Genomic DNA, 26,208 nt, shown 5'->3' on the forward strand with positions numbered 1-26,208 from the left:
ACAACGCAAGGTATAGACAAGCTTGATGCCTAGGGTGACTGCCCTCCCGTCGACCGCCATAACATCGTGATGTGATGCAACGGCGACGATGACCTCAAAAGAATATAGCGCGGCCTCAACGGCTAATGCCATCCGCAGTGCTCATGCTGCGTACAAAATCCAGACCACTACTTCTAGCTACAGCTGGAGACTTCGACAGTTGCACGGATTATGTAAACTTCTCACGACCGAGAAGGATGCCTTGTTGCGGAGCTTGAGTGAGGGTATGCCTGAAGCAGTCTCTTGAGCTGGAGAGGGATGTTCGATACGGCTAACATTTTCACGTCTAGAGAATGGGTCTCGGAGGAAACAATACGAGCTGGAACTAGCGCTGGTCCTGGACGATGTCGCAAGGTATTACATCCGCGTCAAAAAGAATCCTTTTCCTTTGGAAGCAGCTGCCAGTCGATTGCCAGGACCGCAACAGCAGTTTCTTCCCGTAGGGGTGTCACTGGTAGTGGTTGACAGCATCAATCCGATCCGATTTGCTTTCAGCGCTCTTGCTGCGAACATTGGTGTGGGCAACGCAGTAGTCATTGCGAACGGCTATTCGCAGAGGTCGAACGCATTCTGGACCGTTCTCACAAAAGCGGTGCCTGCCTACCTTGACTCTACGGCCATTCACGTCGTGGAAAGACTCGACGGCGGTAACGTTCCACTCGAACAGGTCGACTTGATAACCGTCTTCGGTAAGTCAAGAAGTGTTTTGCTCGTCTCCCTTTGACATGTTTCAAACTAATCATCTTTTCTCAGCCGAAAAGCCCGAACCTTATGAAAGTACCTTGAGGCTACCCCATGCGAAGTTCGTCAGCACAAAATCCGGATCTAGCCTTGTCGTTGTCGACGAAGGCCCCAAATCTCAGGTCGATATCGTCAAGCAACTCTTTCACAGCTTTAGCTTCAGAGGACTAGGTCCTGAGGCTGTCAATGCAGTCTTCATCCGGGAAGATGAAATTGCTCTTTTCCAGCAGAGCTTCAATAACCACTTTACCCTTCCGGCTTCGGACAACTCCACTCCAGCAAAAATTCAACACAATGGCTTTAGCCAGATCTCCCCTTCTGCTTTCCGAGTAGACCTGGCAAAACTCATCGTATCGGAGAAGCGGCAGTCAGGCTTGCAACAGGCCATCGACGAGGCTGATCGCGCTGGCGTACTGCTCGTTGTCGTCTACCGAAGCATTGACCACGTCATCGATGCTTTGCGCCAACTCCCAACAAAGCCAACGTACTTAGCGCTACTTGCTCCATATAGCAAAGCCAACTCAGAGTATTTTGAGAAATGGACAACGAGCGAGTTCTACTCTCTAGGTTTCATTGTGGCCGTCACTCCACACCGTACGTGATTTGAGGAACAACCTTGCCATTGTTTTCCAGACTGACTGAGCTTGACAGACTCGAATCCGTCCAACGTCGTGTTTCCTCCAGAACTTTTCGCACAGTCACGAACATTGTTGACAACCCCAAATATTCAACGTGCGCTCTTGCTAGATGATGTTGTGCAACGAGTTCAGGCCGTGGTTCAGAAGCCTACAGATGCGCCGAATCAAACAGACGATTTCTTTATTTACATGGCTAGGCTCGTGAAGCGTGTGGGAGCGGCATGCGTCTTTGCGACGGGAGCATATATCTACTACGCGAGAAGGCTGTCCAAGTGAATGCTACTGTACTCACGTCGTGAAACCTGATTCAGGGATTCCTGCACTTCTGTTGCGCCGCAATTTTAACATCTCTCCCCTCAAATAGCACCATCTTGGGACATGTCAAGGATGGAAACTTGTTGTTACAACCTCTGTTACGTACGAATTTGTCAAATTGTGGTACTTTTTCCATCAATGTACATTTAATATCACCTTTGGAGAAAATCAATCTGTTTGCAGTACAGTACAGCTTTACAGCTTCACCTCAAACCTGGGGTGATTCCTGAGCACCTCGCCGTACCGAATGAAAACCCAGATCAATGGTGTCAGTGCCACGGACACACCAGCCAAGACGGTATTTCCCCAGCCCAGACCCAACACGTCGTAGACTCGAGCACCAGCAAGTGGAACTAAGGCTCCGAGAATGCTCCGCAGGACCGTGGTGGCCGCTGTTGCGCTCGCTGCGTATACGGTGAAAGCGTCTACCAGATAGATTCCGATGGGTAGCAACGTCCAGAGAGTGCCGGCACCAAGGAGTCCAGTTCCGATAATTGGGATAATGGGATGGAGCTTGTACTCGGCTGACCACCCGTAGACGAGTAAGCCGGCCGGTACCAAAACGGCGCCTGGCCAGAGAAGGGGTAGTCGATATTCCGGCTTCATCTGGCCTCCTTTTGCCTTTGCCAGTTTCTGGAGTAACTTGTCCGAATAGACGCTGAATAAGCCCAGACTGATGAACTGACCGATCCCAACCCCAAGGAAAACAAGCCCAACCGTGCTTCGATTGAAATGGTATTGATCCAAGAAGACCCGGGTGATGGTGGAAAAAATGAGATACATGTAGCCGTAGCCCACAGCGACGTAAAGTGAGCACCCGAAAACAATGAGTGAACCACACAAAAGTTTGATCGGACGGGTAATCGAGATGAAAAGCAAATGTCGCGGCGATTTAGCTGAGGTTGCCAATGCAGACCGAAGCTGCTGGTTGCCTGTTTCTGCTCGGAGGCGCTCTACCTTTCTTTCTAATAGCAACACAGGGTACGTTTCGTCCTGGAAGGGGATGGCTAAACCAATATAGACAGCCGTCTAGGTACTAATGTCAGCTTTGCTCTACACACTGATTGATCGGACAACTTACGCAAATTGCAAGCACGTAGAAGTCCCATCGCCAGCCGTACGATTCGGCAATCCAGGAACCCAGGACTGGTCCTAGACTACGAACTCGTGGTTAGCAAATCCTGCAAGTTGCCTTTCCAAGTTAAGAACTCACCTTGGACCAAACAGGACCGAGAACTGCCACAGGCCCATGATCCTACCTCGTTCCTCCTGCCTGAATGTATCTGCAATCGTTCCCGAGCCTACAGTAATAGGACACGAGCCGGCAGTTCCAGCCAGAAATCGGAAAGCCACCAGCATCCCAATATTCATAGATACTCCACATCCGAGGGTGAAAATCAGAAACAAGATCGATGTCGTGATGTACAACGGCTTTCGTCCATACACCTCGCTCAACGGCGCAATAACCAGGGGACCAAAAGCGTAGCCGAGGACGTAAACCGACACGACTAAAGATGCCATCTCAATACTGTGTGAGTTGAAGTCCTTGAGGACCTGGGGAATACCTGGAGCAAACATCGAGGATGCAAACGGTCTGGGTGAAGAATTAGCTTATGTTGCTGGATGTGCATACTGCCAGCGTACGTTAGGAAGGTCATGTAGGACAGCAGGATGATATTGAGCCATCTCTTCCTAGCACTCCAATTGAGAGGATTCTCGGGGTCATCTGGGCCGCCCCAATGAACTACATCAGGATCATCGCTGGCCTGGACCTCGCTGTGTCTGAGCAGCGGTGTTGTCTCGACATCTGGCCCAGCGACGACGGCTGTAGTGCCTCTCGCTGGCGGCATAGCTGCAGGTATTGAATGAAACTGAGGAACAGCGTGGTGAGAAGCAGTCGAGATCAAAGGTGTAGAAGATGTTCGTGTAAGATTGCTTAGACTTTACTTTTATTACAGTGGACGGGAGGTACAGAATGGGCCTAAGTTTTACTAGCACTCCTTCTGCAGGCACCAGGTCCACCACTCCGATGGACCCGGAATTGGAGTCTCGGCTTTAATTAATGAAGGATCTCGGGGCACAGGGCGCCCCCCCCAAGCAAGGAACAAGTCTCGGCGGCGCGAACAGGATGCCCGGGCTAAGCCTCCAGGCGAGGTCAATGTTAGTCCAGCGTTATCTGCGCGTGGGGCATTAAGAGAAGTTGTGGTCATTTGTCTCCCCATTTCGAGGATTTTATCCGAATGAGTTTGTTTGGTGACGAGGCGGGGATGCTAGGTCGACAACTCAAAGCGTTCTGACATGAGCCACGAGTACTGAGCTTTGGCAAAGAACCTTTACTTTCGTCAGGATGTTCCAGCTGATACATTTCATATAACTACAGTAAAATTAATGATGCTGCCGTTCTGAGTCTATCGATGCAATTGCAGGCTAATTGCCCTGGTTGTGCAATTTCTGAGTGCCATGGTCAGCGTAGTGTATGCTTCTCCGCTAGACTCCAGAGATGCTTCCTGACTTGATATGACTTGGATCCTCAGCCTCGTATGCCACCTCTGCGGCACATTCTCCTTTGAAGCTCGCTTTGCTGGTGTATACTTTTGCCGGTATTTCGTTAGGTCGTTCGATGAATTGCAAACCCATGCCGGACTCGGAGTGCCAGATGATGTGACAATGAAGCATCCACACACCAGGGTTGTCCGTTTTAAATCCGAGGACCAGGTAGCCTTACAAAGCATCAGTACTACACTCCAAATCTTGGGAATATTGTTCTTACCTCCTACGTTTGGATCCTTTGCAACATTACCAACAACGAGGGCAGTATCCCTTCTGGGTGGATTCTCAAAATTGAGCGTTGAAATCAAGCTAGGGTTCCACTCGTCATGGCCCTGACCTAGAATTGCCATACTAAATGAAGGTAAACCCATCAGTCGAAGTTCTTTGAAGGGGACAAGTGATAAATTACGTACTCATGGCCGTGCAGGTGCATCGGATGTGCTGCATAAAACTGGTTCTGAATAACAAAATAAACCCACTGGTCTTTGTAAGGAAGAACAATTTGCTGTTCGATAGGCTTGTCGTAAGGAGAGATCCCATCGGCGAGTAACTTGAGAGTTGGTTGAGTGTAGTTCACAGTAATCGTCTCAAGGTTTAGTGGCCAACGCCAAACCGTGCCGTCATCACTGAATGTGACACGTTTACGGTCACCGCTTGGAAGCGTAGAGGCGGTTGCCTCAAATGCTGTACGGGATCCTGCGCTCTTCTCTATCCATGGTACAAGGGAGGCTAACGGTTCATCCGCACAATAAAAGAAATCCGTAATCGTCTTGTTACCCGCACTGGAGGAGGGAAGCTTGAGCGGCGCGTCTTCGTAACGGAAGATACCATTCGCATGGCCAAGCCCATTGTTTTCACCCTCGTCAGGACATCCAAGCTGGGCAACTGCTCGAAGGAAGTACGCATCCGCCGGTTGATCCATCTCGACAACCACGTCATAACGCTGGCCGTTGCCAATGTTAAGCCACTCAGTTGTGTAGGGTTTGATGGGGACGAGATCCGCAGCAATGACGGTCATCTTGTGGTTGTCAAAGTGAACGGCCCACGCACTTTGGATGGCCGAATTGATAATTCGGAAGAGGTGCTTCTTTCCTGGCTTGACCGACCAGAGAGCATGCTTACCCCTCTTAAGGTTGGGAGACTTGTTAGCACCGTTTAGAATATAATTGTAGAAGGCGGTTCCATTCACGTGCAGGACGCGAGATGCGTATGCTGGAGTTGATATGGGGTTGGAGCTATTGTCAAACAGATTGTCAATCATAATAGCGCCCATGTCTATATCGTAGTTGGATGTTGCTGGTCCGTGAATGATGATCGGGCCTCGAATGCCATCCCCAAACTGCGATAAAGCATGAGAATGCCACCAAGCTGTTCCGAATTGCTCTGTAATACGTAAAACTTAGCAGAGTTTTTGAGAATAGCAAAACGAACCTGTAATTTCTCCCTCCGATACATAGCAGTGTAAGATCCGTGAAGAGTCCCCCCATCCCTTCTGAGGAATGGGCCAACATGCCTCAACGGGTCCCCACTTGTCTAGCATGCTCTCCCTAGGGGGATGGAGATGAACCTACTCAGTTTGAATTCATATGTCCGACTGTGGCCTGGAGGGATGGCACATTCGGTCACTCCAGGAACTCCATCCTGGTCATTCGTGGCACCACCCCGCTGGCTGAGGCCGTGCCAGTGCATGGCTGTTTGATTGTTCGGCAAGAGATTCGTCACGTTGACCCGGAGAACGTCTCCCCATTGGCACTCAATCGTCGGTCCGGGAGTGTGCCCATTCACAGCCAGGGCAAGTCTTTCCACCCCGTCGAAATCTTTGGTGGTATTCGTGATTATGAAAGAGTATTCGCAGATATTTCCAGTGGTCGGTCCGTCTTCGTCACTGTCGGTGTCGATAGAGAATCCGTCACACCAATCACTTCTTGTGAGAGGCGAGTTGCATCGCGTCTCGCGAAGCGGCTGGAATGGTTGTGTGACATTTGGCACAAGGTGTTCGCCGTGAGAAGGCACACGCAATGGACTCGGGTCGGGGTGAAGAATACCAAGGTAAACTAAAAATGCAGTGAACAAGTTCATGCTCTTCTTCTGTGCATGTGTAACACAATGCTCCAAAGTGGTGCAAAATGAATATAAGAATACTAGTTGTTAGAAGCACGAACTTTTTATGCTGTCTCGGCTTGGCTATTTATTAATTATTGCCGAGCGACACGGTCCAGTCTCGGTTAGGGCCAAATGCTCCGGAAGCAAGGACTGGCGACAGATTCATTTTATGGTCATCTGCAATTGGATGCAAGCTGCGAGGGCAATGCGTGAAATGATAGTAGGAAGTATTTCTGCGCCTTTGTTGCCCCTGGATTTCTCTCATGTTTTCCAGGGCAGCGCGATCTACAAGCTCCACATGCGATGAACCTCAAACAGCTTCAGCCAATCTGCGCAGTGCCATTATTTGCTTATCGACTATAACTGTCCTTTGTTGCTTGTGATTTCTACGTTGGACAACTCCGTACGATCGAGTCACAGACCTGTAGCATTCATAGACCACACTAGTACACCGGCTTAGTCACAGTACACGGCAGTAGTCAGTATTTGCCAGGAACCACGAGAGCAAGGCTTTTCGCCATACATCAACTTCTGCCAGTAGTCAGGAGGTTGGCGAGATCCCCAGTGAGCTCGCCACCATGGTTGTGAAAGTGCTCGATGAGAAATACATACCACCAGCGGCCACAGAACATGCAACTCCTTATCACCGCCGCCAAACTGGAGCCACTGACGTGGTTAGGTTTTATTCAGCGCTAACCGAATAGTGGCCCCAGAGATTCAGCAAAAAGGGCAGCCAAGTTCACGTTAGCCACAGAGTGGCGGGCTCCATCCACGCTTTGAGCTGTAACGACTGGAGATAATTTGCCACTCGATCCTGTCCGATGCTAGGAGCCCTCCACTTCCTGGTGGTTTGTTCCGCATCTCAAAGATTAATTGAACCCATCCGTGCAAACCGAGGAATTGGACCGAACGCGAGCCGCGAATCGGCACAACTTTTCCCGTGTTCATAACAAGCCTCTTTCGACTGCTGTAGGTGGCAGGCGGTGCTAGTATGGTCCGAGAGGTTCTCAATCCCCAGGAAACAGAACACCACCCGAACATGTGAAGCTTAATTCGGGGAGATGTCACAGCTTTGTCGCATCCATATTTGGACAAGTAGCCGGCGTTCGGGAAAGAGGTGCGGAAGACCAATCCATCTGAGCGATGAATTTGCCGATAGTGGTTGTTCGTGGATCTCACACTTCTTCACTCCGGCCGAACTGAGGGGACTGATACCGACATGCAGGCCTCTTTGCAGCGACACATCTTGTGCTGTCACTTCACGTTCTCCACTATCCTGCACTCCTCGTCGTCCCCAGTTAAACAAAGCTACTCCAAGTTTCGAGCCGACCAGTCAGGTGAACATTGTAGCCCGCCAAAGTACTTCCGGGGAGGGCCTTTCTGCTTCGGTGGTAGTCCAGCTTCTCAGGCGGCACATCAGCCACTTTAGTAACAATCGCTCTACTGGCCGATCGGTCAAACTATTAAAAACTCGGTTGAAGTAACACGGTCTTGTGCAGCCTTTCAAAGCACACTGGTAAACAAAGGCATTCAGATCCTTGTAGCACCATGGGAAGCATACCTACCAATAAGGACTTTTCGCGCAACAATGACATTGACGTTATTGTCATTGGAGCGGGCTACGCTGGTCTTTCTGCCGCCATCGAATTGAAGAGAAAGGGGTGCAACGTCCACCTTATAGAGAGAGAGCAGAAGTTACAGATTTTAGGTCAATAGTTAGGTTGAAAGTCCCCAAGAGCGCGACGAGCTGACTCCCTGCAGGCGACATAATCACGATTACTGCCAATGCCTCCCTGGTCATGGAGAAATGGGGTGACGTTGTTGAGCAGATGGCGGCAGAATCGGCCACACCAGGCATTGTTACTTTCCGAAGCGACAAAGGGGAGGTACTTCTCAAACAGGACTGGAAAGACAAATACAATGGCCACTACAACTTGTACACTAGCCGTGCGCGTTCTCAAGGCTTAATATACGAATACGCCGTTAAAATCGGGGTCAAGTTCACCTGGGGGGCAAGGATCACTGACTTTTGGGAAGAAGGGGACAAGGCTGGCATCTATCTCAATGGAGAGCTGTTGAAGGCCGACTTCGTCGTGGGCGCTGATGGCGTGTACAGCCGCGCCCGCCAGTATGTTACTGGCAACACGCAGATGGCCCAGCGCAGCGGCTTTGCCGTTTACCGGGCGTACTTTTCACGGGACTATTTGAAGAAGGATCCGCTGACTCACGATCTCGCTTATTCCGAAAACGATCAGTTGATCATCTGGATCGGTTTGGACCTGCATGCGATCATTATTGTCAATGCTAAACTCGGATACATCTCTGCATACCTCACCCACAAAGACACATACACGGTGGAAGAGTCATGGACTTACCCAGGTACGGTCAAAGACATGCTCAAAGTCGTCAAGGACTGTGATCCGGTTCTAGAGGCCGCCATTAGACAGATCCCTGAGGAAGTCATCTGCGATTTCAAACTGTTGTGGCGAGATCCCATCGACAAATGGGTCTCGGACGCTGGCAGGATCGTCTTAATAGGCGATGCAGCGCACCCTCATCTTCCGACTTCGGGATCTGGGGGTGGAATGGGCGTCGAGGATGGCGCGACATTAGCATCTCTAGTGGATAGAGCCGGACGTTCCGATATACCTTCTGCCCTCCGGGCGTTTCAAAAGTTAAGGTAAGATTTATGGCTTCTAAGTTATAGGTCTGCAAGACTAAAGCATTCGCATAGGTATGATAGGACCAGTACGACCCAACGAATGGGCTGGGAGGTGCGCCATAAATGGCATCAGACGGACTGGGAGAGAGTAAAGAGGGAGCCGGACTTTCTCAAGATCCCTCAGCCAGATTGGCTGTACTCTGCTAACGCCGAACAATATGGCTACGAAAAGTTCGACGAGGTGATGGCGCATATAAAGGAAGGCAAGCCATTCCGCAATACCAATGTCCCAGACAACTATCAGCCTGATGATTGGAACATTAAAACGATGACGGAACTGGATGCAAGCATGGGGACAGATAATTTGTATAAGATCGCCTGACGGTTTGGTTTTGAAGATGAATGTTTTATGGTATATAGCAAAATCGGTAGGCTAAATAGCCATAAAGAACTACAAAACAAATCATTGTATCACGTAGCATGCTGATAACTTTGCCTTGTCTGCTTAATCCTCGTAGTATATGCGTGCGACACAATAAGTCGGGCATAGTTGGCGGAGATAATCCTGAGTAGTTAAGACGAACGTTCCTGGCGTCTTCGTATTGCTGGCCCTAGCATATACTGTTACGTCGCATTGCCTGCCGAGGTTTCACATTACACGGCACAAGACAGTGATGCTGTTGCACTGCGAGTCACACCATGCTCATTTATCCGGCGAATGTCACGAACTTCACTTAATGTCGGTGAATCCCTCGGCCCGGGGGGAAAATAGACTGGGGTTGTGTCTCCGTTTTCTGTCCCCTGACATTTATCAGACTCAGGTTCTAGCCTTGGGTTGGTGGCATAGTGTTGCATTTACCCCAGGCACCAACATACAACGATTCTTTCTTTTTCGTGCCAGACGACGAAATGACGATCGATTTCAATAAGAAGGGTGCAAAAGTGATCTCACCAAGCAAATTCGCCCACATTGTACTGCGGACAAACAAATTCAATGAAATGGTGAATTACTACAAGAACTTTCTGGGAGCAGAAGTGATTCACGAGAACGAATACCTGGCCTTCCTCTCGTACGATGAGGAGCATCATCGAATAGCTATCATCGGTGTTCCGGGAACTAAAGACAAGGACCCGAAGACCTGTGGCCTCGAACACACCGCATTCTCATTCGATACCATTCCCGACCTGCTACTCGCCTTTCGTCAAAGGAAGGATCACGGAATTCACCCGGCGTGGTCTGTCAATCATGGTCCGACAACCTCAATTTACTACCGTGATCCCGATGGCAATCAGATCGAGACGCAGGTTGATAACTTTGACCATCCCGACGATGCAACAAAGTTCATGGCATCTAAATCTTTTGCCGAGAATCCCATCGGGGTCGACTTCGATCCGGAAGATTACATTAGAAGATTGAGCGAAGGCGAGACTGAAGCTAACCTCAAGAAAAGAGCCGAAATTGGACCTCGAGGGCTTCCAGATGATTTCTAGTGGTTTACAATCAACAAGCAACGGAATGGCTTGGGGGGAAGCAAGGTTATGGGGTGAAGATTCACCACGGGAGATCTTGCATTGAGGCGGCTTTGGGACGTTGAGTTCGCATCTTATGAATTGTAACTTGCAAAGCCGCATGGTAAATTTTGAATAGAAACTTCGTCTGCCATTCACAGCATTCGGAATCACTTAAGAGTAGATGGGATAAATTGTCGTCGCTCGTTCATGAAATCATAGACTTCTTCCGCCCAAAATCTCGCTGCAAAAGAGCCTCAACCCGCAGGAAACAAAGGCACCCTGTTCAATCTATCGGCAGATGAACCCCATGAATCCCAGTAAAATCGCTCGACTGGTCAAATATATCGGGCACAAACGTGCTCCAATACTCTAAATCAATATCAAAAGATGGCATGTCCACAGGCTGTGACAAATCCTGAAGGCATTCCTGGGTTCTCGAGTCTTGCAGAGGCGGAGACGGCGCATCAGTGGCCTGATCCGTCCCTAAGCCGCCTTCATTGAGTTGTTCCTGGTCATCACCACTGGCCGCAGCTCTTGGCGAGGAGGGTGCCTGAATCGCGAGACCCTTGTCGGTGTCCTTGTAGTCTCTCAGAAACCCCTGAGCCAGCGCAGCCAACTCTTTCGCTAGGGCGATGGAAACCTTGGACTCTGTACAGATCTGCATCCAGGCGAAATATCCAGCACCGAAGTCCAACAGGGCAAGATCGGATAGCACATTGGGATCTTGGGGAGATTGCAGGATGAAAATGAACAAGTTGATTACCGAGTTTATCGGGCCGAAGAAGCTCACTCTGCGACAAAATGTCAGTTGTCACGGCTCGATTCTCAGTCCTGATACTTACGATACAGGAGTGCTTGGGTCGAATTGGATCTGCCTGACCAGTCGGATTGCGCTTCGACATGTTTCTGCAACGATTTGAAATGATTTGTCTATCTGCACTTGTGCTTCGGCACTCGGCTTTTGGTGGGCGGTGAGATACTGGGCCCATGGATGTGTCAGCGTGGTGTGGATGCTCAGGGTGAGGTTGAGTATTGCATATAGAAGATACAGGCTCTGGTTCGTGGTCAGCCCTGACGTTGAAGGTCCAGCTTTCGGCGTCGTGCTGAGACCCAGTATAGGCTCCAGGGACTTTTTGAGTGCGTCGAGTTTTTCGTCCAACTTGATAACCATGTGCGCAAGGTAGTCAAGCCCTTGTCGCAGAGCCTGCATACTGGTGAGTTGTTTTGATACCATTGACGACAAGTGCGCGACAAGGATAAGGGTTCTGGAGAACTTTAGGTTCAGAGTACTGCCAGAAGAGACAGTCGTCGGTAGTTCTACGGTAACGTCGCCGTCGTCAACCATCTGCAGGCATGAAGGTTAGTACAAATGTACCTCCGTCGTCAGTTGAGAGCTCATAACATACCGAGTGGCGTCCCGATAGGCAGACAGTCTGCTTTTCGAGGCAATAAGCTGCCCAGAATATGCACTGTCTCTGTGTTATCTCGCTCTGCGTCAGGTTCAACGAAGGCGGCGGTTGTCGGTGAAGGCCCTGAGCCACTGCTAACCGTACGGCATCATTACAGAGCATATATTCGAGACAGGCGTGGCTTATAGATGAACAATAGTAAGACTAGGAAAATCAATCATTGGCAGATCGAAGAAGGTTGTCTTCACACTGACCATAACCACCAAGGCCTGAACGCCAACGATGGAGGTTTGATAGAAGAGAATGTTTGTGTAGACAGAGAGCGCATTCTCGAAATATCCCCATCCCGTTTCATTGGCTTCGTGGAAGCTTTGCGTTTTGGAAAGCTCAATCTGACAACCAGATGCGAAGATGGCCATTCGAAGAGCGTACCATGATGCGTCTTCGTCTTTCATGCCGTTTCCGTAGAACTCGTTCAATCGCTGCTCAAACCAGGGTCGATGGACGACGGCTAGATAGGCGTCGACTGACTCGTTGAAGTAAGCTGGCAAGCGTTAAGTTAACCTGATTGCATGTAGGTGTGGATGGTAGGGTGCGGGATACCTCGAGTGTACATCAAAGCAGTTTCTACATCTGGCTCCTTGATCGGCGGTGACGGACACCGTTTGTCAATTTTCAGGAGGCGTGTTATGCCAGCTGTGAACTCATTGGCAGAGTCCACGAAGCTGGAAGATTTGGTGCGCTCAGAGACCCATTGAATACCTGCGGCCGAACATATGGATATGAACGACGTCGGACCTGGCACCGCAAGTTAATACCTCCGTCGTTTGTGTGAGCGAACAAGGCCACATACCGGAGTACTGGTAATTCGACTACCAGGAGTCAGCAAGCTCTGCGACTACTAAACATGTCCCCATATTGATCAGACTCACCATCTTACTTGACCAGATACTGGTTTTCTGCATAGCGTCGTCCAGATCTGTCTGCACCGTATTGCTGTGGGGTGGCTCGGGACTTTGCAAGCTACTGAGGCTATGCTGATCAGAGACGAACAATGGTGTCTGCATGGGTATTTGTTGCGCCTGATGATACCGGGAATCCTGGCACCTGTAGTGGACCAGGCTGGCCTCGTTCTGACGTGTCTCGAGCACCGTTGATCTGTCACCTTGCGAGATATTCTGCTGGATCTGGATGTTGTTATCGCGACTGGACGTTGTAGAAACTTGATCTTCAAGGCGGCTTGCCTGAAGCAGCCTTGTAAAGCCATCAACCAGATTTCCCGGGGCTCCGTGCCTGAGATCCAACATTGTCTCATCCAACTGAGGTAGTGAATTGACCCTTGGCGCAGACATGATGTTGAGACTATGATCCTCGGGCTGAAATGGCTCCAAAATCCCACGCATCCAGTCCATTCGCGATGTAGATTCGTGACGATCCTGACGTGATTTGCTGTTTTTGCGCTGCCGAGAACGAAACGGCCGCGAGCAGGTCAGGCCTCGATCGAGGCAGTTCAAACAAGAATCTCCATTTTCGAAATTACCTTATGTCATCAGCCTTTATTTCGCCACCGGCTATGATTTGCAGCCGACTGATACATACATCGGACCTTTTTTGCGCGACAATAGTCACAGGCTATTGATCGCCTGACACGCTGAGCTTTGGACGCAGACTGTTGTTGCCCTGCCTTGGTCGTCTCCTGTAGAGTGGAATTCATGTTGAGATTACGCGACCTAAGACCCGAAAGCCTTCGTGGTTGTCAAGCGAGTAGCAAAGATAAGAGTTGCCGCGACCAAAAAGTCAAAAAAATCAAGGAAAATCGAATCCCCAGATGCGGGGGAGCATTCGTGGTCATTTGGTGGGACAGTCGCAAGCGAAATTCCAAAAATTTGGCAACTTTACCGAGGCCGCATAACAACATACACCGCCTTGTCTCAGTTCTCAGACCCATCGGCTCAGTTGCCATAAGTGGGCAGGGCCCACTGTTTCGCGAGAAGAGTCTGAGCTCCAATACGTGGTTTTAGGGTAGAAAAGCGTTCGTAGTCTTAGTAAAATACGCGAAGAGTGCATATATTAGATCAACATTCACTTCGCTCTTTAAATAACTATCGAACGATTAGTCTAAATAAAAAACTTTCTAAATTATTTTAAAATTTATTCTTTATAGATCTACTTATTTAAATTTTTAATATCTTTAATAATTACTAAGATATTTAGAAAAAAAAACTATTTTTTAAGCTCTAATTCTTGACCTTTAAAGTTTAATAACTTTATGAAAAAAGAAATTATTTACTTACTATAGTCAGTATAGATTAATAGAGAATCTTTAGTTCTATTGTAACAAGGCAAAGCGGCTGTGCTGTGATGGGCTGTGCTGGGCTGGTAGAGCGGTGGCAGGCAGAGATCTGTCAGGTCACATGTCAAACCTAATTGGGCTGGCAGAGAAGGGGGTGCGGAACAGTTTACAGTGCTGGCAGTGTGCCATTCATTACAGATTGAACAGTTTGAGCAGAGTATCATGAATTCTATGGCTTTTTGGCGCTGTCTACCTAATTCCTGAGTGTTTTGTCAGTCCTGTCCTGTTCCTCGATGCTGCCGCTGTGCTAGGCATTCGTAGCCCTAGCCGCTGCCCCTCTGGGTGGTGTTGGTGGTGTTGTTGTCAGTATTAACCAGAAACGCGTTCTCGATTCCCGATCTGCTGGACAGGCCTCTGTGCGTTGTTGCACGTGCACGCCGAACCCTGAAGTGCTCTGTTACAATATAGATGATCTAGCTCTTTTATTACTCTATCTATCGTAGTTAGGTAATCTATATACTATGCTCTTCTAGAAGTAGGTTATAGACCTCGTCTTTTCGCGCCGTTAAGAAGTCCTCAATTAACTGAAGTATATCTTACCTGGCGGCTTCGTGAATTGCTCGCGAACAGCCTCGCACCACATTCAGTAGTAAACTAGGCGATTCCACCTTGTCTCGATGTCGCTGTAAGATCACGTAAGAAGGAGACATGTTATTAGCTCGAGATATATCGACAGGACGTAGACCGAGTGTGAGTTGAGTGCTAATGGCGGCCCTGACGTGCGGCGCTAGGCGAGAGTGGGAACCGCCTAAAGGCATGATATTTGTAAAGATCTATATAGAACCGATGTTGGCGAGTCTATCGATGCTATCATTAGGTTTCAAGACGCCGTGGTTGTTATTTGGCGACGTGATCAATCTACCATTGATTTTACGCTGGCCGCGGATCTATTCGCGTAAAGCGCGCGTGCGCTCGGCAAAATTGCCAAATTTTTGGAATTTCGCCCGCGACTGTACGTCATCGGAGCCATGGTGGCACTGTCTATGCTTAGCTCTGGTTTACCAAGACCCGGCTATAACGCCCAATCTTGATACCCCGGAGATAGAGAACAGCTCAGAAAGCCGAGTACTGTACCGATGCGCCAATTATGCTTTAGCCTATTTGCACCCCTGGGGAGCACCTTTGTTCGAGGATGGTCAAGTATTCAGACGATTCTGGACCGAACAGGCGTTCACAATCGTACTGAGTGATAAGTCTGCGTATAGTACCAACACAATGAGCTACGTGACAGCTGGCACGATATGGCCAGATCCGCCAATACCGAAGCCATTCCAAGCGCTGGTGGAAAAGCTACTCGAGATTGGAGATGGCGCTGATGCCAATTCAGGATACAGGATGGCTACAGAAATTTTCAGTCCAGACGGCGTGCTTGACCACGGAAGTTATAAGTTTGTCGGCACTGAAGGTGGCTATCTCTTTCACAGGCTGTAAAGAGTTCTACTGAAATCCAGTCACAGAGATCACCAATTGTCGCAGTAAACCTAAGCCTGGCAGGCAGATCGTCAAACGACAGCATCGGATCTCACGAGTATATAGCCAGACAGCCAAAGGTGACGATTTTGTTGTTGTAGGGGAGCTTAACGTGGTGTTCGACAACGGGAAAACCCTACGGAACCCACTCGCAGCAAGAGGGGTTATCGATGAGTCCACGGTTGACACCGAGCCGCGATTGAAACTTTGGGCCCTCTTTGTTGTAGGTCTCTCCAAGCTGAGTATTGTTATATTGGTCGACAGACTAACCAGTTGTGTAGGACATGGCTCCAATGATAGCGGCAGCTGGATCATGAGCCCGGGGCGCATAGAGTTTTCATGTTTGACAAGCCTCAGGATCCCCAATTCAAGGATAAGAGACTCCCATTACGTACCTGTCACCTTGGGCTTGTTTGGAACGGTAGACCGCTCAGGGACACTTCTCACTCTCGTGTGGGACGAGGCAGCGACAGAATCAGATGGTGTGCCATAGAGCCGAATGCCCTGGGTGTGTTCCGGCCTACCCCGACTAATTCTTTGATGACGCTTGATTGCGAGTGAGCTAAGCATCTGTGACTTTGTTCAAACGACATAATGAATTGGGACCTCATCTGAATAGCATGGAAGTGATCCATCAGAGCGGCTTATCTTAGTAGCTAGTTTCTATGATTCGCTGATGGTAAGGCCCTCCAGCGTCCCAGCTTCCCTCCAGCGCTTTAGAACGTCTTTGAAATAAATCAAACCTTGAGCATGCGGTGCAGCTCTAGCTTTCCTAAGTGCTTCCTGTGGAGGCAGGGGTTTCAAGTCCTCTCCTTCATTGGTAGAGAAGCCTGGTGTGCAGATCGAATAGGCGGCGAACCAAGTGGCATGCCTTGCAATCTCTTCTGACCATGCGTCCTCGGCCTCCTCAGTTGCCTCCAATGTGAGCTTGCTGGTGTCTTTGACACGCTTATGCGCTTCGCTGAGCGTATATGCTATGTGTTGGGCCTTTAGATCCATGATGTAGGTGGCATGTTGCCCGTTGCCAATCTGCACATAGCCGCCCAGGAACAGATTCGGAAAACTGTGCGATTGAATGCTGTGAAGCGTGCTCGCTCCCTTGGTATGCCATTTGTCTGACATGGTAAGAGCATCGCGGCCGATGAAACTCATGTTCGCCACGGATCCGGGCTCTAGTTGATCCTTGCTAGGCGCGCGATATCCTGTGCTGAAAACAAGGACGTCGAGTGGATACTCCTTTCCATTGACAACAAGCCCATTCTTGGTTCCGCGTTCGATGCCGTTGGGTAGTGTATCAACGAGATGAACGTGGGAAAGATTGAAAGTGGGCAGATAATCATCATGGAAGCAGGGCCGCTTGCACCATGTTGGATACCACGGGGTCAGAGCTTTTGCGGTGTTTGGATCTTTGACAATATCGGCTATGCGTTGGCGTTTGTCCTTTGCAATTTGTTCGTCAATAGCGAGTAGGCGGTTTATGTGGCTGGGAACTTCTTCTGGTTGCACTGGCTTTGTATGAGGTGCGCCCATGAAACCGATATAAGACGTGGCGTGGGTCCATCCATCGTTGACCAAGTCCTCACCTTCGCCCTGACCCACTGACCACCTTAGAAAATTATCACATCTGTCATGTTGCCAGCCTTTGTGTGTCGCAATCTTTTGTTTCCATTCGTTGAGATCTGTCTCTCGTTGGCCCCGAACGTCCACACTTGAAGGTGTTCGTTGGAAGACATAGAGCTCTTTCGCCCATCTAGCAAGCTGAGGTGTTACCTGGATGCCCGTCGCTCCAGTGCCAATGATTCCTACCCTTTTGTCTTTAAGCCGGTCGAGGGTCTGGTTCTCTGGCGATCCACCCGTGGCCTCATAGTTCCAGCGTGCAGTGTGAAACATTGTACCCTCAAACTCTTCTAGGCCAGACACGTTCGGTACTTTGGGATGGTTCAAAAAGCCATTTGCTGAGAGCAGAAATTGCGCCCGGACGGTTAGTTTAACCTTTTCCTGCCCTGGACCTCTGTTCTCCTCCAACTTGATATCCCATCTCTTGGTTTCATCGTCCCACGTAGCACTCTCGACATTAGATCTAAAGAAGCCGACGAGGCCGTATTTCTGCGCTATGCGCTCAGCTTGGTCTCTCAACTCTGGACCATAAGAATACTTATGCTTCGGCATAAAATTTGTCTCCTCCAGGAGCGGTGCGTAGAGATAGCTTTCGACATCGCACATCAGACCGGGGTATCGGTTCCAATACCAAGTTCCTCCAAATCCTCCTGCATTATCGATCAAGCGGATGTCCTCCGCTGGGAACCCGGCCTCAACGAGCCGCGCTCCATAAATTAGTCCTCCATATCCAGCGCCTAAGATGATGATCTTCAGCTCGTTTCCATCTTTCAATGTCGGCTTCTGCGCATTAATTGTCGCGTGGTCGACCCATGGATCTTCGGCAAGGGCTTCAAAGCGCTCGTTGGGTGCGTTTTCGAGCTCAATATATTGCGACGCGCCCTGGGGATTGATGCGCTGCGCCTTGAACTCCTCGTAGTGCCGCAGCACCTCATCCTGCGGGGTGGGCAGCTCAGTACCATTGATAGTTGGAGCAGCAGCCATTTCTCCAGTCCTCCGCTATGTCAAAATATGATACGGAAAGAATTGAGTAGATATCGGACTTTGAATGTGTCAGAGCTACGAGACTGCTACTCTCATGAATGTCAAGCGCACAGCCAATGGACGCCTGTCTTATTCTAAGTGGTAAATCGCCTGCCCAGATTTTCGAAACCCCGCGGTGTGAGTTCGTCTGCAGTTCGGACAATGCAAAGCATACCTACTATGCTATTCCCCATACGCCATCTCCGGGATGATCTCGCATGGAGGTCTGGAGCGCCGGCGGCCGGCCAGTTCTGTGCACCCATAACAGCGGGTCACGCGGGGAATGATCGTACAGTTTGGCCAAAATCGTTTGAACCATAGTTTGAGGCTCGGAGAAGTGATACGTGGCGAAGTGGCGTGTTTTCGAATTGTTACGGACCATGGCTTCGGAAAAGAAGATACTATTCCCGTCACGGCCGGCGTCGCAACGCTCCCCCCACTTGCTTCCTTATTTCTGGTTTCAGCGAAGTAGCCTAGTTTCCAGATTTGGGGCAACTTGCGAATGTAGTGGAAGGATCACGTGTATGGGCTGCGGAAGCAACCAAGCATTTTTTCCCGTAACCTGCTCTGAAGGTCACACACCTTCTACACCCTAATCAGCTTCAAAGGCGTCATTTCGCAGACCTACGACAACTTCACATTACTATTGCTTGACTAAGAGATTTGGCGGTCATCATGGCAAACTCCAAGAAGCTCACGCCTGTCATCTTTGCATCTCATGGTACTCCTTTGATGTCAATTTCTGACTGTGAAACAACAGCTTGGTGGCGAGAGGCAAGTCTTAAAATGACCTTGAAGTTGAACCCTTTCCCATAGTAAGGGTCACTAACCGAAGGCTAGATTGGAGCAGAAGCACTTGCGAGCGAAGTCAAGGGAATCGTCATCATCAACTCCCACTGGGTCGAACTCGACGACAAAATCAGGGTTGCCACCAATTCCGACCCCCATGTGGACCTGACTTCTCTTGTCCCTCGTGAGAAATACAGTCACTTCAAGCCAAACGTTTCTCGCGACTTGGGACTTCGAGTGATATCGCTGTTAAAGAATGCTGGGTTCCTCGATGTCGAGGAATCTACTACCGCAGAATGGGTTGACGCTCCCACCACGCCCTCCTTATGGATGTTCCCAAATGGCACGCCGCCAGCGACCACAGTCAGCCTCAACGCCAGATATGATCCAGTGTTCCATGTGCGGATGGGTCAAGCGTTGAGAAGCCTCCGAAAAGAGGGCATTTTGATCATGGGTTCTGGTTCTATCGTCCACAATATCTTCCGAGGAAACCATCTCCCAATTCTGCTCAAGCGAGACAACCTGCAGAAAGGATCCAAACTATCCAAGTTTGCAGCAGATTTTGAGAAGTCGATTGACGACATCGTTACCAGCAATACTGTATGTGTTTGCGGAACCTCACCTTTCTTGCCTAGTATCTGCTAACTGATGCAAAGGGTGCTGACCTTGCTGCCGCTCTTGTGCGCATCACCCAGAGTCCTCGATATCTGGAGGCGCACCCGTCGAATGATCACTTCTACCCACTGTTGGTCTTGGCCGGAGCGCTTTATGATGATGAGAAAGTTTATGGACGCCCAATGGCAAGAACGTACGAGATGAGGAACATTGTCAACGTCCAGTACATGTGGGGCGAATTTAAACCTCAGCCTGTAGCAGTCGCCTGACGGAGCTGCCAGACCTAGAAACAGCCAAAATTCAAGCCTGGTATCTATGTAGTCTCTTGGTAGTCTCACTTTTCGACTTTCTGGGCGTTACACTAGCGTTTGGATGGTCTCGTATTCAGCAATCCTTCCCCGTTCAGCATATCTCTTCTTCCTCTCAAAAATGTCCGTCCCGCGCGAAGTGCAAAGGTACCTAACACGGGCGAAAGATCACGTCTTGCACTGCATCTCTTACTTCTCAAAGTCTACGATAGGCGGCCACACCGGCTGCTGGGTGCGTTAATCCAGTGATTTCTCGAAGCTTGGATGAAGCTTGGTTCACCGAAGGTTAGGGAATGCTTTGCGAGATATCTTCGAGATGGATACAAGTTACAACAGCTCAGCGATGACCACAAGATTACGGGCAGCTTTCATTGAGAGGAATGCTGGTATAGGACACTCTACGGAACCAAAACGACAAGCTTCCCAGTAGCCTCATTCTTTTCAGCGCACTCATGTGCCTTGCCTATGTCGGGGAGATGGTAGACACTGTCTATAAACTGCTCCTTCTTCCACTTCCCGCTCTCGATGTTCTTCACGGCATATGCGAATACTGGTTCAAGGTCGCTGTGCCTAGCTCCGGTATCGTGGTCACCCGCACCATCATTGGCGACGGAGTAGAACGTAAGGTTGCGAGTGGTTGGTATGAGAAAAGGAGAGAATCCCTCAATCACGGCAGACGAGTTCAGCACGCCTGAGACGACGACACTGCCAAACAGTGCAGTCCATCCGAGGCCCCGCATGGCCTGATCCGCTCCGACGAGTTCGACCACAAGATCTGCACCATCAGGCAGAATTTGTGGGATCTTTTCATTGAGCTCCGAATCCAAGAGCACATGGTCTGCGTCACAATTTTTGAGGTGCTCAACCTTCTTCGATTGACGCGTCGTTGCAATCACAGTGGCACCATGATCTTTTGCGATCAGGATTGCGAAAACGCCTACCGATGAAGTGGCTCCGTGGACGATAACGGAAGATCCTTTTGGTCTACCGCCCAATCTCCCAGAGATTATAACCATTCCATAGGCGGTCAGGTAGCTCATTCCTAACGACCCTAACAGATCCCAGCTTAAAGTCGTTTCTTGCGGTAAATGATAGACTCGACGCGAATGGCAGATTGCATATTCGGCATATGATCCGTCAAATGCTTTGCCGCCGCCAGCGTGGGTAGAAATGACCTTCTCTCCGGGTTTAAACGGTGTATCATCCGCGGCTTCGACGATCTCACCGACCAACTCTTCGCCTAGAATCTTAGGCGGATCTGGATGATAGTACTTTTGCCAAAGACTAAATTCTCCGGGGAACGCAGGTTCGCCTGCGCGGCCACGGAGTTCGGCACGATTTATGCCTGTACCTCGAATGCGAATGAGTACCCAGCCCGGTCCGGGGAGAGTGGGCTTAGGGTACGACTCCGTGTAGGTGAAACAGGCCGAAGCTGGCTCTTTTCCTGGTGAGGTAAGGACCAATGCCTTCATAACACCAGAAGGTTTGTTGTCCCATGGTCGTGACATTCTGGAGAGCTGAAGGCTCAAGCAATTAGCGATTGCTATGTGAGAGCTCTTGAGTAGGGCCCCTCAAGTAGACCTCAGTTTTAACGGAATGACCTTTGATAGGCGACAATGAAAGCAGACGAGTGAAGGAGTACCAACAGGATTGCGCCTATGAATTTTTCGTGCAGTATAACCTCACGGTTCTCGTGCAAGTTCGGGGAGTGACAGGTTGATATCACAATGATTGAGTGCGAACAGCAATTGACTATCCCGAAGAACATTGAGTCCTGGAATTGTCCAATGATAGTCTGCTAGCGGCCTCAACTGGAAAGGTCTGCGAGCGCGAGTTTGAGCCGCCGACTAACTACGGGTCGCCTGGGAAGTTTATGGGTCTTTCAATGTAAGGCACGAACTGTTGTAAGGTTAACTCCGAGGCTACACTTGAACATACTGCCTGAGAAGCTTATATCCGACCACCACCTCCCTAACGAATGCTGGAGGATCCCCAGGCGTTGCGAATTTAATTGGCGCACGGGACGACCGCATCGACCTCTGAACGAGGTGTCTACCTTACAAATTCTGGTGTTTTTGCCGACGCTAGATAGTGTCAGCCTTCCAAATACGACCGAAATCACGTACAGCCGCGAGCGAAATTCTAGAAATTTAGTAATTTTACCGAGCGCGTAATAACAGCATAATAGTAAAATATATTTTAGCTAAATACTTAATAATAATACTCTTAGAGAGTAATCCGTCGTTACTCTTTAATAGTAATTTAAATTCTCTATTAATTAATACTAGTCTTATTATATAGTTCGCGTTTCTCGTTAAGATCTTAAACTTTATATATTGTAACAAGGCAAGGTGGCTGTGCTGTGATGGGCTGTGCTGGGCTGGTAGAGCGGTGGCAAGGTGAAAAAGTTGTCTAGTCACATGTCAAACCTAAATGGGCTGGCAGAGAGGAGGTGCGGAACAGTTTACAGTGCTGGCAGTGTGCCATTCATTTTTTACAGATTGAGCAGAGTATTATGAATTCCATGGCTTTTGGTGCCGTCTACCTAAATCCTGAGAGTGTTTTATCAGTCCTGTCCTGTTCCTCGATGCTGCCGCTGTGCTAGGTGTTCGTAGCCCTAGCCGCTGCCTCTCTGGGTGGTGTTGGTGGTGTTGTTGTCAGTATCAACCAGAAACGCGTTCCCGATTCCCGATCTGCTGGACAGGCCTCTGTGCGTTGTTGCACGTGCACGCCAAACCCTGAAGTGCTCTGTTACAATATTTAATTTTTTTTTTTAGTATATATTAAGAGATTTTAGACTATATAGAGCTTTTACTATCTATTTTATATTATTTTTCAATATTATTTATTTATAGATCTTTAATATAAGAGCGAATTTTAATTATTTTAAATATCTTTTTTATTTTAGTAGAAATATAACTTTAGTAGACAATTTATTAATTATTTTAATTTATATTAACTATTTATATATAGAAAGTAATAATAATTAAATAATTTAAACTATATTTTATATAGAATTAAAGATACACTTAATATCTTAAAATTATAGAGTTTAAGATCTTAACGAGAAACGCGAACTATATAATAAGACTAGTATTAATTAATAGAGAATTTAAATTACTATTAAAGAGTAACGACGGATTACTCTCTAAGAGTATTATTATTAAGTATTTAGCTAAAATATATTTTACTATTATGCTGTTATTACGCGCTCGGTAAAATTACTAAATTTCTAGAATTTTCCTCGCGACTATATTCCTATAAAACTCTATCGGTTTTATACTCTAAGCTCCCTCGCCAATGTATTATTCCCGTAAAGTTGTCCGATTATAATAATTTGTGCCTTACTGGCCTCTTATCCCTTGTAAGTATATCTTTGCCCTTCGGCAATCGATCTGTAAGACGACACCATCCACCATAAGGTATTCGCACAATGGTTTACAACGTCCCTATCGTGCTTGCCCTGGTCGGGTTCGCAGCCATCTTGTACAGGATTTCGCGAATAGGTAGGCGCCCGAAGGATTATCCACCAGGCCCTCCTACTAATGCGGTCTTCGGCAATCTTCTACAGGTGAGTCTAGAGTAATCGCATTCCACGGTGTGAGTTACTAATGAGAGTTCAGATGCCCACGAAGGATGTACACTTGCAACTTGAGAAATGGTTCAGGATCTATGGACCGATCTACAGTCTCATGATAGGGTCTGGCAAGGTCATGATCATTCTTTCGGGCAACACGGAAGTGAAAGAACTCCTCGACAAGCGCGCCTCAGCCACGAATGACCGCAGTGACCGTTATATTGGCCACGAAATCCTAAGCTATGGGGAGCGAATTCTGCTGCAGGTAAATTTATCTCTGCTGCGAAAGCTGTGATGCAAATGGTGCGACAATGCTGATTCGTTGCTTTAAGCCTTATGGCAAAGTATGGCAGAAACAAAGGAAGATGTATCATAAGTTATTGAGCATAAGCCTCACGCAATCTTACATGCCGTAAGTCTTGCCAGCACCGGTGCAATCGAGCATACATCTTCTTCCAAGCCTTCTCCTTCAAGAATCTCTCGCACATACTGACTTGATGGTCAGGTATATTGAACTCGAAAACAAGAAGATGAACTATGACATTCTGATGAATCCAGACCACTTCCTCCGCCACACTAAAAGGTATTTTTAACCCCGTCCAGAACTTTCCAACACGTCGCTAACTACGGATTTCTTCCTAGGTACACAAACTCTCTCACCATGATGATGACATACGGGTTCGTTTATGATTCTTTGATTCGAGCTTCCTTGCTAATCATGTTACAGGAGGCGTACTCCACAGTACGATGACCCAGAAATGAGGGAATATCTCGAGATGTAAGTATATTCGATGCTCTCAGTATTAAGGCAGGTTACTCAAGCAACCGAACAGCTTGGAAAAGACCACAAGTATCATCCAGTCAAGTGCTGCAAACCTACCCGATGCCTATCCTATCTTCCGCAAGCTTCCCAAGTGGTTATTACCAGGTGTGAAGACGGCTGTGGAGCACACAAAACGGGAAGAAGCGTTCTACCTGCGATTATGGAACGAGGTTAAGGAGAGATTGGCAGATGGCACACAGAAGCCGTGCTTCACGGTTCAAATTTTGCGCGAGCAGGCAAAAGAAGGATTCAACGACCGATTCGGCGCCTACATTTCAGGTGGCTCACTGGAGGCTGGCACCGATACTACTTCCAACACAATCTTGGCCTTTATTCAAGCTATGGTGCTCTTCCCCGATGTCCAGGAAAAGGCTCAGGAAGAGCTAGATCGCGTCCTAGGCGACCGTGTGCCTTCGATGTCCGACTGGGAGCACTTGCCATACGTTAGGGGCTGCATAAAGGAAACCCTTCGGTGGTCTCCTACGACCACACTTATTGTCCCACACGCAACATTCAACGACGAAATGTACCATGGATATCGTATTCCCAAATCCGCCGAGATTGTGGTCAACGCCTGGGCTGTCAACAACAATCCTAATATCTACGAAGATCCTCGAAGATTCAACCCGGCACGATTCCAAAACGATGCGCAGTCGTCGTTCGAGGCTTCTCAGAACCCCGACGTGTCCAAACGTGACCACTTTACCTTCGGCGCGGGACGCCGTATCTGTGCAGGCATTCATCTCGCAGATCTGACACTATTCCTGGGTATTTCGCGACTCCTATGGGGTTTCAGGACCACTCCTGCCACCAACAAAGCGACAGGACAGCCGATCTTGCCTGATCCGTTGCTGAGAAGTCCTGGACTTGTATCTATGCCTGTACCGTTTCCAGCAAGATTTGAGCCAAGGTCGCCTGAGAAGGCAGAGAAGATCAAGCGGCTTTGGAATGAGGCTAGACAGCTTCTGGATGATGAGATGCAGTGGAAGGTGATTCCGGAGGAATTGAAGTTCTACCTGTGACGAAACTGTAGCGACTTTGTACAACGGCGACGGGGAGAGATATGTGTGGAAAATGGTATCGAGAAAGACCCATGGTAGTCACCCATTCATGGAGTGTAGGGCTAGGCCTTCAAGCTGCGGGATGAGGCTTGGTCTGGTAGGTGAAGATTTGTGATCCAAGGTGGTAGGCGAAAATCCGATAAAAGTGGCTACAGAGCTCGGACGAAGCTAAGCTTATCCATTCTGTGATTGACTTGACTATATCTGTACAGTATCAGGTAATGAGTCTGAGTCATTGCCAAATTGCTCAACACCTAGCATGATATCCATGCGCGCACTCGTATCCGCTTTTTCCATCCCCTGTATCGATGCTCTGCTTCGGTTGAGCCGCGGCAATCGGCGCTCCATGTGGCCTTGCCAGGCAATGTACGTCTAACTTAGGTGATCGCTGTCAATCCACGTGCAGGCCACGAGCCAGATCCGCATGTGGTATGCCCGCCAGTCTGGTATTTGCCCTAGAATAGATCAGATCTTACTCCTGCTCGGGAAAATTCCCTTTCCAGGCTGGCGTGCGTGCTGGTAAAAGCCCTTGACTAACACCCTCGACTATGCAAGCGAAGTCCTTTTGTCTGGGCCCTATAAGAGCCCTGCGGCCACTTAGAT

General features: G+C 48.9%; 11 protein-coding genes across 11 annotated transcripts; 6 read left to right on the plus strand and 5 right to left on the minus strand.

Annotated features, from left to right (window-relative positions):
* Positions 1-764: 764 nt before the first annotated feature.
* On the plus strand, positions 765-1,694 carry A1O5_00801 (uncharacterized protein; the record flags this gene model as incomplete). The annotated part of the gene is made up of 2 exons (XM_007741420.1): positions 765-1,374; positions 1,432-1,694. 2 exons carry the CDS (start codon positions 765-767, stop codon positions 1,692-1,694), a joined length of 873 nt encoding a protein of 290 aa, XP_007739610.1.
* Positions 1,695-1,928: 234 nt separating this feature from the next.
* Positions 1,929-3,583, minus strand: A1O5_00802 (uncharacterized protein; the record flags this gene model as incomplete). Its single annotated transcript, XM_007741421.1, has 4 exons — positions 1,929-2,762; positions 2,815-2,890; positions 2,947-3,327; positions 3,378-3,583. The coding sequence occupies 4 exons, from the start codon at positions 3,581-3,583 to the stop codon at positions 1,929-1,931; spliced, it is 1,497 nt and encodes a 498-aa protein (XP_007739611.1).
* A 637-nt stretch (positions 3,584-4,220) lies between these two features.
* Positions 4,221-6,362, minus strand: A1O5_00803 (uncharacterized protein; the record flags this gene model as incomplete). The annotated part of the gene is made up of 4 exons (XM_007741422.1): positions 4,221-4,453; positions 4,504-4,634; positions 4,697-5,666; positions 5,855-6,362. The coding sequence occupies 4 exons, from the start codon at positions 6,360-6,362 to the stop codon at positions 4,221-4,223; spliced, it is 1,842 nt and encodes a 613-aa protein (XP_007739612.1).
* Positions 6,363-7,934: 1,572 nt separating this feature from the next.
* A1O5_00804 (uncharacterized protein) lies at positions 7,935-9,430 on the plus strand (the record flags this gene model as incomplete). Its single annotated transcript, XM_007741423.1, has 3 exons — positions 7,935-8,094; positions 8,148-9,066; positions 9,121-9,430. 3 exons carry the CDS (start codon positions 7,935-7,937, stop codon positions 9,428-9,430), a joined length of 1,389 nt encoding a protein of 462 aa, XP_007739613.1.
* A 527-nt stretch (positions 9,431-9,957) lies between these two features.
* On the plus strand, positions 9,958-10,539 carry A1O5_00805 (uncharacterized protein; the record flags this gene model as incomplete). The annotated part of the gene is made up of 1 exon (XM_007741424.1): positions 9,958-10,539. One exon carries the CDS (start codon positions 9,958-9,960, stop codon positions 10,537-10,539), a length of 582 nt encoding a protein of 193 aa, XP_007739614.1.
* A 304-nt stretch (positions 10,540-10,843) lies between these two features.
* A1O5_00806 (uncharacterized protein) lies at positions 10,844-13,321 on the minus strand (the record flags this gene model as incomplete). Its single annotated transcript, XM_007741425.1, has 7 exons — positions 10,844-11,351; positions 11,403-11,905; positions 11,967-12,173; positions 12,224-12,513; positions 12,573-12,767; positions 12,823-12,841; positions 12,902-13,321. 7 exons carry the CDS (start codon positions 13,319-13,321, stop codon positions 10,844-10,846), a joined length of 2,142 nt encoding a protein of 713 aa, XP_007739615.1.
* Positions 13,322-15,537: 2,216 nt separating this feature from the next.
* A1O5_00807 (uncharacterized protein) lies at positions 15,538-16,109 on the plus strand (the record flags this gene model as incomplete). Its single annotated transcript, XM_007741426.1, has 3 exons — positions 15,538-15,727; positions 15,780-16,015; positions 16,074-16,109. The coding sequence occupies 3 exons, from the start codon at positions 15,538-15,540 to the stop codon at positions 16,107-16,109; spliced, it is 462 nt and encodes a 153-aa protein (XP_007739616.1).
* Positions 16,110-16,455: 346 nt separating this feature from the next.
* On the minus strand, positions 16,456-18,393 carry A1O5_00808 (uncharacterized protein; the record flags this gene model as incomplete). Its single annotated transcript, XM_007741427.1, has 1 exon — positions 16,456-18,393. The coding sequence occupies one exon, from the start codon at positions 18,391-18,393 to the stop codon at positions 16,456-16,458; it is 1,938 nt and encodes a 645-aa protein (XP_007739617.1).
* Positions 18,394-19,107: 714 nt separating this feature from the next.
* On the plus strand, positions 19,108-20,105 carry A1O5_00809 (uncharacterized protein; the record flags this gene model as incomplete). The annotated part of the gene is made up of 3 exons (XM_007741428.1): positions 19,108-19,153; positions 19,283-19,821; positions 19,878-20,105. 3 exons carry the CDS (start codon positions 19,108-19,110, stop codon positions 20,103-20,105), a joined length of 813 nt encoding a protein of 270 aa, XP_007739618.1.
* A 437-nt stretch (positions 20,106-20,542) lies between these two features.
* On the minus strand, positions 20,543-21,652 carry A1O5_00810 (uncharacterized protein; the record flags this gene model as incomplete). The annotated part of the gene is made up of 1 exon (XM_007741429.1): positions 20,543-21,652. One exon carries the CDS (start codon positions 21,650-21,652, stop codon positions 20,543-20,545), a length of 1,110 nt encoding a protein of 369 aa, XP_007739619.1.
* A 1,925-nt stretch (positions 21,653-23,577) lies between these two features.
* A1O5_00811 (uncharacterized protein) lies at positions 23,578-25,566 on the plus strand (the record flags this gene model as incomplete). Its single annotated transcript, XM_007741430.1, has 7 exons — positions 23,578-23,715; positions 23,768-23,986; positions 24,054-24,133; positions 24,227-24,304; positions 24,364-24,399; positions 24,449-24,499; positions 24,555-25,566. The coding sequence occupies 7 exons, from the start codon at positions 23,578-23,580 to the stop codon at positions 25,564-25,566; spliced, it is 1,614 nt and encodes a 537-aa protein (XP_007739620.1).
* Between the last annotated feature and the right edge of the window lie 642 nt (positions 25,567-26,208).

The sequence above is a fragment of the Cladophialophora psammophila genome (assembly GCF_000585535.1).
Source record: "Cladophialophora psammophila CBS 110553 chromosome Unknown aczJe-supercont1.1, whole genome shotgun sequence".
NCBI classification, from domain to species: domain Eukaryota; kingdom Fungi; phylum Ascomycota; class Eurotiomycetes; order Chaetothyriales; family Herpotrichiellaceae; genus Cladophialophora; species Cladophialophora psammophila.